At 35.7% G+C, this 12,212-nt stretch overlaps 1 protein-coding gene across 1 annotated transcript in view; it reads left to right on the top strand.

Annotated features, from left to right (window-relative positions):
- Thsd7a (thrombospondin type 1 domain containing 7A) overlaps positions 1–12,212 on the top strand; it is a 200,063-nt gene that overhangs the window by 95,300 nt on the left and 92,551 nt on the right. Inside the window, exon 6 of the mRNA XM_090333170.1 lies at positions 7,598–7,792. Within this exon, the coding sequence (XP_090189296.1) occupies positions 7,598–7,792 (195 nt within the window). The remainder of the gene's footprint in view (positions 1–7,597; positions 7,793–12,212) is intronic.

Genomic DNA, 12,212 nt, shown 5'->3' with positions numbered 1-12,212 from the left:
GACTTCTTGCTGAGCTCAGGTGGTTCATGCCCGTGATCCTTGCTACTCAGGAGGCTGAGATGACTGAGTAGTGCAGTTCAAAGTTAGCCTTGCAGGAAAGTCTTGAGACTCCTTTTAAATTAACCATTTAAAAATGTGGAACTGAAGCTGTGACTCAAAAGACAGCATTACCTCGAGACTTCTTTCTTTTTCCATCTTAACTCCTTTTTAAGCTTCCCTGGTTAATATATAAGTAAATATGTAAATAGAGACTCTACTATGTCAACATGAAATTTAAAACAATAAAAGACGAAACACTTCAACAGCTCAATAATCTACAACATTTTATAGTTTCATAGATTGAATAAGAGAAATCTATCCCCTAAACTACAGTACACAGTTTGGGGGCTGAATCTTGTCTGTGTTTCAAGTTTCTCTTATTAAAGCTCATGTTTTTGCTTTTCCTCTTTAATTCCATATTTATTTTTATCAATTTTTTTTGCCAGTCCTGGGCTTGAGCTTAGGGCCTGAGCACTGTCCTTGGACTTTCTCAAGGCTAGAGCTCTACCATTTGAGCCTCAGCACCACTTCTTGCTTTTATCTATGTATGTGGTACTGAGGAATCAAACCCAGGTCTTCATGCATGCTAGGCAAGCACTTTAACCACTAGGCCAAACTCCTGGCCCTCTATATCAATTTTGTACAGGAAATGTGCAGAATATTTCTTTAACTTAATAGTCAACCATAAAACTACACCTTTCTATAACTAAATAGAAATCAGGATCATTTGAGGGGCATTTAGGAAATGGTGTCAGTCTATACATGCTTGTAACTAAATATGATTAATTATACATTTAATTAATTACTTTTGCAGTCTTGACCTTGAAATCATAAAAGTCTTGATAAATTGCCATTCTTTTATATGTAATTTAAGCTCTGGCACAATTAATGCAAGAAGATTGAGTATATACTTTAACAAACTGGAATTCTATACTAAGACCTCAGTTCTCAATTTGTTTGTTGATGTCGTTGTTTTTCAGCATTTTTATAATTTACTGTTGGTGTGATGTACAGAGTGGTTATAGTTACATTCATCAGGTAGTGGGTCCATTTCTTCTTGACCTCTCTTACACCTTCTCATGTTTTTCTTCCACTCCTCCCCCACCCCATCTCCTACTCATCTTCTTTTTCCTTTACCTTCCCTTTTCAAATAAACAAATAAATATATATTCAATATACCAGATACAACATTCATATACAGTAACAACATGAGATAAAACATAAAGGGAAAAGAGGAGAAAAGAAATAGCTTCACATAGAACATTAAGAAAAACAATCACAAAGATAAACTTCATTTCCATTCATTTGTTTTATTTCCATTGGAATCTTCATGAATTTTTAGTGTAATTACTTCAAACAGATGTTTGTGTCTCTTATTGTAGCGGTAAGAGACATGAAAGAATGAAAACAGATATCTTGGAAGAGTTCATGAGACATTGTGGTAATTACAAAAGAACAAGGGAAAATTGGAGAGTTAAAGTTGTCAAAATATATGTTTCAGGGGCAAATTATGAGACTATTGTGGAATAAGTGATGGTTGGAGACTAAAACATTTTATCTCATTTTTAGTAACAAAATATAAACCTAAGCCATTTTATTTAATATGTAAACTTGTTGCCTAGGGGTATCACACAGACACACAGGTTTAAAATGTATGCTTCCTTCAAGTCTTCAGAGTAAGACAGAGATGGAAAAATGTACACAATGGTTCTTATATTTAGTTTTGTGTTGCACATGTTATACAAAATGTACCCTTTTGCAGGCTTAGGTAAAATGCCTAGAGCTTCATGGGTGAGAAAAAGTGATCTATGTAAATACGAGACAATTCTTTAAAAGTACTCATGATCTTGAATGCATGGTCTGTGTGTGTATGTATGTATGTATGTAGTACACAAAAGTATACATAAAACGGATTTGAAATTTTCATGATGTTGTCATCAGAATCTAGCTAAGAACTTGCCTGCAGAAAGACTACAGAATGATTGGCCTGGCACAGTAGCTTGTGCCTGTAAACCTAGCTACTCAGGAGGCTGAGATCTGAGGATCACAGTTCAAAGCCAGACCGGACACTAAATTGTCCCTGAGAGTCTTATCTCCAATTCATCACCAGAAAACCAGAAGTGGTTCTGTGGCTCAAAATCTAGGGGGGTAGCTGAAGAGCTCAGGGACAACACCCAGGCCCAAGTTTGAAGTCCCATGAGAGGGGGGGGGGAGAAAGAACGAAAGAAAGACTACAGAATGAAAACATATTGCACTGGCCTGTGACTGCACCATCAGCAGAGTGTATCATCCATAGGACTGATAATCAGGTAAATCAGGTGTGTCTATCCAGACTTGAAGTAATGCAAAAAATGTCAAATGGTTCAATCATGGGAATATCTGACAATTAAATATATCCTAGATTTTGGGTGGTTAACATGAAAAAGTAAAATTTGTCAAGTACTCAGCAATGAAATTTCCATTTATCAATATAAATTAACCCTGTCTTCATAGCTATATATTTATTTTATTTACACTCATGTAATCTCTAAAGTAACATCTCTACAAACTTAACTAATCAAAATTACAAACTTGCTTCTCAAAAGAAACAAGCTTTGAACTAATGAAAGGGATGAAACTATTTTTCACTACTCTTCCATGGTCTCATCTCCAGTATCAGTTAGGTGAAAAATAAGAAAAAGAAGTCTCACAAAGGATTGCAAATAAGTTAGGAAATGGCTGCAATAACCACAGATACAATTGTTATAAGATGTTTGTTTGCTCACTAACTATTCTGTCTGTGTTTCCCTGATGACTTATTCAATGATGTTTGTTTAACAATGAATTTTGTTTAAAATAGTACAGGTCCTAAGAGTTTCAACTAGCTGAGTTAATTAAAGGATTTCTTGAAATGAAGTCAAGTATTTGAGTATTCTTTAAGAACTTTTGATGAATGTTCATTGTAGATGCAGCAGATATCTCTTTGTCTTGAGCTCCCAGTTGTTATTTCTTTGTAGACGGACTCATCTGTTCTTAACGAACTTGGTACCTTGAATTCTATCACCATACTTCTTTCAAACAATGGGTAATTCATTAGTATCTTTACCTGCTCCTTTATTGAAACAGTTAATTAGAACCCACCTCTGACAATAAGGTCTGGATCTGGACCTGAATGCTCACCCACATTAAGAGAAAAACATGACATAATGCCTTAAACGGTCACCACAGATCTTGCAGGCACTGTGCTGTGAATATTGTATAGATATCTCAGCTAATTTTCTAGGTCACAATTAGAGGTAGGTACTTGTTTATAATACTTTAGTTTTTGATACTGACAATTGAACCCAGGGTGTTGGATATTCTCCTGACAATTCTTTCTTTTAAAGGAAATTAAGTTTCAAGAAGTTTATGATATGTATCTCAAATAGCACTAAAAATTAGAATCCATGTCCAAAATAAAGCATTTTTAGCTCAAGCTCCCTCTAGGAAATAGCATTTTGAGAATAAAATCTAGCCAACTTCAAATCCCCAATGTACCTGATAAAAAATGGATATTTGGCTAAGAGTGTGGTTTAGTGGTACAGTGCTTGCCTAGCATGCACAAAGCCCTGGGATCGATTCCTTGGTACCACATACCCAGAAAAAGCCAGTAGTGGTGCTATGGCTCAAGTGGTAGAGTGCTAGCCTTGAGAAAGCTCAAAGATGGTGCCCAAGTCCTGAGTTCAAGCCCCAGGATTGGCAAAAAAGGGGGTATTTGGTATTTGTGCTTGTAAGCAAAATAGAGAGAAAAGGTAGAAAAAAAAACTTGAAATAACAGTATTTCTTAGATATTATTTGCATATAAAACACAAATAATTTTAAGTGCAGATTGCAATTCAGTAAGAAACTGATACTGTGGCAAGTTCAAGTAGCACATATTTTCCCCATCACCAAAAACACATTAGCAAAATTCTTGAACATGATAGTTTAAGAGTGATGATACCGAGAATCACATACAGTACTTGGTCCAATATATAGACCAATATTCTGAGATGATCTCAACATGCAACACCACTGAGGATTTTGAAGAATGCTTTCTACAGGAAAGAATGTGCCTGTAGGACAATATACCAGGGAGACAGAGCAAGATGTGTATGGAAAGGCTAATGTGAGGTTTTTGAGTATCTTGAAAGTCAAGGAAGGTCAAAATTGTGTGCTCCTTTTGTTTGCACTCCAACAGACAGGAATCCATCATGCATAGCCTGCATCCTAATCTAATAACACACTTATGGCCATCTCCCACTTGCTGCTGAATCACTTAAATATTTCTGAGTAGAAATGGTAGACTCACTTTTAGAAAGATTTATAACACTGTAATTCTTCTTGATTATAGCCTACAGTCTCAAACTTTCCTTACTTTCCATGGAATGCTGGAAGCAAGAATGCAAAAGGGCAAATGCTAAAGAAAAAAAACAAAAGCATCATATCCATCCTGAAATATCAAATGCCCTATGCAATAGTGATTTTGTTACCCTCTTGCTTATTTATCTAACTTCCTATATATCATATTGTTTTATTGCATATCTTAACCCTAATGCTAATTTAAAAAAAAAAAGAATGTACAGGTCAGATGAGATCAGACCCCAAAAGAAGGAAGATAAACTGTCAACTCAACTGCAATTTTAGTAAACCTCTTCTACTTAATAGTGAGAGAGTGTAATGATTTAAGACCTTACAGACTAGTGGCTATTAACACATAAATGCACTTCAATTGATTTCTGATTTTGTCTAATAAGGAAAGGGCCTGCCATGTAGTAGCTATTAACATGTTAAAACATTTCCAATTGACTTCTTGTTTTCTGTCTTGTTTTTGAAATAAGTGCAGAAGGGAGTGGATATGAAATGATACTTCCAGTCCCTCATCAGGGGAAATAGTTGGAGTTACTTGTCTAATAGCTAGTAATTGTCTAATAGAGAACACGCAGTCAGTACTCATCCTTTCTCACCTAAATGTTGATTAAAGATCCACATTCTTAAGATATTCACCCAGAACTATGGTTATATATTGTGAAATAGCAGAAATACTATGGTGAAATAGCAGAAATATGTGCGGCTGTATGAGGTTTATTGCTTCATTCTGTTCCATTGACATATTTAATAGACCAGCTAAGCAAAAAGAGTTTAGAATTTTGTATCAGACATTTCTTCATCTGTGGACAACATTTGTCATTTTTAAAATTTTTTTCTGTGTAATTTATGAAAAGTAATAACATTGTCATTGGTGCATCATAGTTTTCAAATTCATTTACTCATTTACAAAAAATGAATTATTTTGCTAATCTCTAGAGCTTTTAAAGGGAGAGGGTAGAATGAAGTAAGTCTGGAGGTAGAGGATAAGAGCTGGTTATGTATCATCGTGTAAGGTATTTTGAAATTTGATATTGACTTGGAGAGCTGTAGAAACAATTGCTGAGGTGTTTTTTTGTTTTGTTTTGTTCTTATTAATCATGGGGCTTGAACTCAGAGCCTGTGTACTAAGTTCTTTTGCTCAAGGTTAGAGTTCAACTACTTCGAGCCACAAGAGCACTTCCAGTTTTTTGGTGTTTAATTTCAGATAAGAGTTTCATGTCTATTTTTTAACTTTTCTGTACCCTTACTCTTGTATATAAGTCTATCTGACAGAAGGGAAAAGGAATTACAGAAACAGCAGGACAAAGAGTGAACTAATGCAACAATGAACATAACCATTTCAGGGAGAGGGAACTGGGGAGGGGAAAGTGGTAGAAAATGAGGGAGGGGCTACAGGGTTCAAAAACATGGACTCATTACCTTATTTATGTAACTGTATCCCTTCTGTTCATCACCTTCATAATAAATATGCTAATAATAAAGTGCTTCATGGACTTTCCTGCCCAAGATGGCTTTGAACCAAGATCCTCAGTTCTCAGCCTCCTAAGTAGGTAGGTTTACAGGCATGAGCCTCCAGTGCCTGACAACTGATGAATGTTTTTGTTTTGCTTGTTTTGCTTTTTTTCATTTTTTTGTTTTTAATGAAAATTGTTAAATATATATTTTATAAGTATTTTTATTAAAGAATTTATTTACAGTGGTTTTACATCATATTTCAAATGACATATTTAACAAAAAAAAAGTGTTCAAGAAGGAAATCTCTATATACAATCACTGGCACTTAGATTTTACAACATAATTAAAATTAGGCTGAGGGTTTGTATGTCATAGATACATATTAATCTATGTAATCTATGTAATCTATATCTATAGAGTCATAAATTTTTATGTCTATGTAGTTGTGTTTATATTTCCAATACCATGTCCATAGCATTGGGTACGCAAATATTGAGTCCTCGCTCTTGAACTCTTTGGATCTAATAGCCATATATTAAGGATCCCATGCGCCTTTGTTCCTTTGGTCTTGACTTGTCTTGCTCAACATGATTCATTCTAGATTCATCCACTTCCCTGTGAATGCCATTATTTTTTCTTGTCTGTTGGCCATGTAGAATTCCATATATATATCACATTTTTGTATCCATTTAATTTATTGAAAAGGTGATATACAGAAGAGTTACTGTTACATAAGTAAGATAATGAGTGCTTTTCTTTTTGAACAGTGTTACCCCCTTATTTCCTTCTGCTTTCCCTCCCCAATAATTCCCTACCCCACCACTCCAAGATGTAAAGTTCATTTCAAATAGTGTCTAATGAGTATCGCTGTTGCATTGATGGGTTTTAACATTGAAATGGCACCTTCTTTCATCTGGCATGGTTTTTCTGATCTTTTTTTTTCCCCTTCTCTTATGTAAACCCCTTAAGCAGTGGGATTTTAATAAGGTTTTGCATTTACATTTCCTGGTGATTTCAAATAAACAAAGTTTTTCAATGATAAAAAGGTGGCCAAGGGCTGGGAGTTTGGCCTAGTGGTTAAAGTGCTTGCCTAGCATGCACAATGACCGGGGTTCGATTCCTTGGTACCACATACATACAAAAAAAAAAGTCGAAAGTGGTGCAGAGGCTCAAGTGGTAGAGCTCTAGCTTTGAGAAAGTCCAAGGACAGCGCTCAGGCCTTGAGCTCAAGCCCAGGACTGGCAAAAAAAAAAAAAAAGGTGGCCAAATATACAAAAAATATCTTCTCCGGGACAAAAAAGAGCATTTATAAATAAATATGTCTCTGAGTGGTAACTGCTATAGGTGAAATTATTCTCTATAAATTATAGTACATCAACAAGGAAATGAAAAGGGGACGTATTGTAGAAATGCCTTATTGCATTGTAGGCTGTAGGAATAAACACCACTTATGGTCAGATCTGTAGAATAAAAATATGTTCAATCTACAAATGTATGTTTCTGTTAATAAAGGCAGCTTGCTTTGTTTAGGGACGTGTGTGCGCACGCTCCCGCACTCTTTTTCTGGGGATTATTTTTTAACTTCTATGATACATCTTTCTCCTTTGGTTTTTGCTCTTTATTAAGAATGAACAAAAGATGAATCATCTAATTGACCAGGATACCCATCTGGTTTCCACTGCTTGTTTTGATTTATTTAACAATGAAAGATGGCTGACGATGGTATCTTTCCCAGGAGAAGAAGTGGACAGGCAGCTGTGCAGAGATGCCATCTTCCCCATCCCTGTGGCCTGTGATGCCCCATGCCCAAAGGACTGCGTGCTCAGCTCCTGGTCTTCCTGGTCCTCCTGCTCACACACCTGCTCAGGAAAAACGACCGAAGGGAAACAGATTCGTGCACGCTCCATTCTGGCCTATGTGGGTGATGAAGGTAAAGCTACCAGCTTTGGAAAGGACTTCCATTTCTTTTCCAAGTGGCTCTGCACTATTTTTATTTAGACTGAATGGAATGATACATTATGACATTTTTTCATGCTTGTTATTATTGTTGCAAAGGTGATATATATAGGGGTTACAGGGACATAAGTCTTATAAGGAGTACATTTCTCTTTCGGGCAATGTCTCCTCTTTACTATTTCCCAGTTTTTCTCTCCGTCCCCACCTACAACTTGTATAGGTCATTTTCAACAGTTTCTAGTAAGTACCACTGCTGCATTTGAAATTATCTGAGAAATTTTTCAAAGACACTTCTTCATAGATTGCCAAATTGTTTTCCTGTTGTCGTTTTTTACATTTTTATTGTAATTAATAGAAGGGTTACAGTTATATTCACCAGACAGAGGGTGCATTACTTCACATACATTGATACCCCTCTTCATGTTTTTGTCCCTATTACCTTCCCCTTACCCCCTCCCCTCATCCTGTTTTCCCCCCTTCCCTTTCCTATTACAAAGGCTCAAGTTATGGAACTCTAGCCTTGAGAAAATCCAAGAACAGTGCTCAGGCCCTGAGCTCAAGCCCAGGACTGGCAAAAAAAAAAAAAGAAAGAAAGAAAGAAAAACCCTAGATACACTAGGCCATATAGGATGAAGCTAAATGAAAGGACCTCCAGGATATGGAAACAAGAGCCATGTAATGTGGGATTGTTGTTCTTAATGTTATGTTATTTCTCATCTCTTTTGTTGTCCCTCAGTTATTCTCATATTGTTACAGTATCTTATCTTGATATCCTATTGTCTTTTTTAATGTAATTTTATTTTCAGGGTGATGTATGGAGGGGTTACAGTTACATACGTAAGGTAGTGAGTACTTTTCTTGTTGAATATTATTACCCCTCCCATGTTTTAAAACCAACATAACTGCTTGTTCTAAAAAAAAGTTTCTAGATCTTTAGAAGTTGAAACTTTACAGAGATGCTCATATTCCCTGTGTTGTCAAACAATAGCTTGAATGTTGTCTAGATGATATTGAGACTTCAAACTCTATTAGCTCAGATTATGTCTTGTGGTTCATTAAAATTAAATCTGTGGTCACCCTGCTTCCTGTAAATCCATTATACTCTGCAGACACTTGCTGTGTGACTAGTAATGAGTGACTTTTCACCCCCAGAGTCACATGGCAAGGATTTTGCTTTGTTTGCAAAATCCTGATAGATCATTATTTCTACAGACAAATGCTTCACACAGAAAGGTCATAAAATGTTTCAGAAGCTAAAATTTATGATTGCCTTCAGATATGTGTCATACACTTAATTTGAAAGGGTGAGAACTCAATAATTTTTAATTAAGTCTAGTAGCTGCATCATAAGCAAGGCATGCTGGAAAATCATCTATGTACATAAAACAAATCACATCAGAGCACAAATCCAAAAATAGTTTAGATAGAATCCCTGGTGGAATATGTATCCTAAGAATGTGCCACTCTGTATCTCCATTAACAGTATTCCTAAAAACTAGCATATTTGTATAAATACTTAATACAAAATTTATCTTTCATGCATATTTATTTAATATCTATTATTTTGTGGACATTTAAACACATTTTCTCTTAGTATGAATAAGACATTTAGAAATACAACCTAGGTTTCCTATGTTTTAGGAAGTAAATATGCAAGAAGTTAGAATTTCTGTTTGCTTGCTATTCTATTTTTTTATTCTATATTTTTATTTTTATTTATATTTTTATTTATATATTTTATTCTATATTTTTTTATTGTTGGAGTAGTATATAGAGGGGTTGCAGTTACATTTGTCAGGTAGTGGATGCATTACTTCTTGAACATTGATACTCCTCATGTTTTTGGCCCCCTTTCCCTCCCCCCTCCCAATCATCTTGTTTTCGCCCCTTTCATTCCCTTACCTATTTCAAATAAACAAATGAACAGATATACAACACACCAGGTAACAAATTCAGATACAGTAATAACATGAGATTAACCATAAGGGGAAAAAACTATACATAGTACAGTGGTAACAACAATTACAAAGGTAAACCTCTTGTTTCCATAACCTAGAGTTCAGTTAATTAATCTCATCCTGTATGACCACATGTACATACCTTTTGAGGCATTATGATCCTCTGCTAGGAGAGTCCTAGATGTGTATTAATTATTACAAATGGTGTAAACCATTAAGCCTATGTTCCTTTGGATCTGGTGTACTTCACTTAATATGGTTTTTTCCAAGTCTTTCCATTTCCTTATGAATGGGATGATGTCATTCTTTCTGGTGGCAGCATAAAATTCCATTGTGTATAAATACCAATCTTCTTGATCTATTCATCTATTGAGGGGCATCTGGGATGGTTCCATATCTTAGCTATGGTAAACAATGCTGCAGTGAACATTGTTGTGCTAGTAGCTTTAGTATGCCTTTGTTCCTGGACATTTTGGTAAATGCCAAGGAGTGGAATTGCTTGGTCATAGGAGAACTATATGTTTAGTTTTTGGAGTAATTGCCATACTGCTTTCCAAAGTGGCTGAATGTGTTTACACTCTCACCAACAGCATAGTAATGATCCCTTCTGGCCACATCCCCACCAGCATCTGCTCTTATTAGATTTCTTGATCATAGCCATTCTAACTGGAGTGGGGTGGAATCTCAAAGTTGTTTTGATTTGCATTTCTTTCATGATATTTCTTTATGTGTCTACAGGCAACTTTTATTTCCTCTTCAGAGAAGTTTATCTTTAAGTCTTTAACCCACTTTTAATTTAATGGTTGTTTATTTCAGAGCTTGTTTTTAAGAGATTCAATTTTTTGACCTATAGGCATATTTAGGTATGAGGCACTTGTCTGTTGTATGGCTAGTGAAGATCTTCTCCCACTGTGGGTTTTCTATTTAACTTTCTATCTATGTCCTTTATGGCAATAATCTTCATGCTAGGAAAGGAGGTTACTTGAATGGTCTATTTATTTAAAGTAAGAAATTAAATTATTCCACCTGAAAATTTTTTTTCATCTTTATAACTTTTTTCATATATTTTTATTGTAATTAAAAGAAGGCTTACATGATATTTGCCAGATAGATGGTGCATTAATTCCCATACATTGATACCCTTTCACATGTCTTGGTCCCCATTTCCCTCCCCCCACCCCCACCCCTCATCTTGTTTTTCCCCGTTCCCTATCCAATTTCAAATAACCAAATACAAATATATCCGATATATCAGGTAACAAAGTGAGATACTGTAACAATATGAGATAACCAAGGGACAGCAAAAGAGATGAGAGATAACATAGTACCTTAAGAACAACAATCATTCATTATATGGCTTATGTTTCTATGTCCTAGAGATCCTTTCATTTAGCGTTCTACTATATGGCCTTTTGTATCAAGGTTTTGCTCTATTGCAAATCTCTGCTAGGAGAGCCCAAGGTTTCTACTGATTATGACAAATGAGGGAAGCCATTGAGCCTAAGTTCCTTTGAATCTGGCTTACTTTTTTCATTTTTCATATTTCATTTCTTTCAAAATTCATAACATTAGCTTGGTACTGGTCATTCATTCACATCATTCTAGCTACAGGAAATTGAGATCTAAGGCTTGTAGGTGACAGAAGCAAGGAAGTTGGTGAGACTCTGGTCTCCAATAAAACAGCAGAAAGTTAGAAGTGGAGCTGTGGCTCAAGCGGAACAATGCCCAGGCCCTGAGTTCAAGCTCCAGAATTAACACACACACACACACACACACACACACACACACACACACACACACACTGTCATACAATTATGCTTAACTTCAAGTAATATACAGAATATACAATCCTTCTATGTGTTATACAAAGAGCTACCAGTCTTAATGATAATTTAGTCTTCTTATTATGTTTCTGTGTGTATATGTGTCTCCACATCTCTACATCCACAGTTGTGTTTTAAAATACTTCCATTTAGGGCTGTGAGTTTGGCATAGTGGTAGAGTGCTTGCCTAGCATGCATGAAAACATACATAGAAAAAAGCTGGAAATGGTGTGGCTCTAGTTCTGAAAGATCTTGATTTGATGCCAGCCCAGGCAGAAATATTTACAAGGCTTTATCTCCAGAACAGCCAACAATACTGCGAGGTTCTTAAAAGAATAGCAAATTTTCAGTACTTAAGGCTGATACAAATTCATAATTGTGTAAAGGTAAAGTGGGTGCCATTGGCTCAATACTGTAATCCTACTATTCAGGAAGCTAAGATCAGAAGATCACCTTTGGAAGTCAGCTCAGGATGACAAAACTATGAGTCTTTTATCTCCCATTAACCAGCAAAAAGCAGGAAGTGGAGGCATGGATCAAGTGTTAGAGTATTAGTCTTAAACCTTATACCACAAAGCCAAGCAAGAATTCAAGCCCGAGTGCTGGCACAAAA

The sequence above is a fragment of the Megascapheus bottae genome, chromosome 5 (genome assembly GCF_031878675.1).
Source record: "Megascapheus bottae isolate mThoBot1 chromosome 5, mThoBot2.hap1, whole genome shotgun sequence".
NCBI lineage: Eukaryota > Metazoa > Chordata > Mammalia > Rodentia > Geomyidae > Megascapheus > Megascapheus bottae.
Note: the sequence above shows the minus strand (reverse complement) of the source record. Positions and strands in the feature narration are given on the sequence as shown.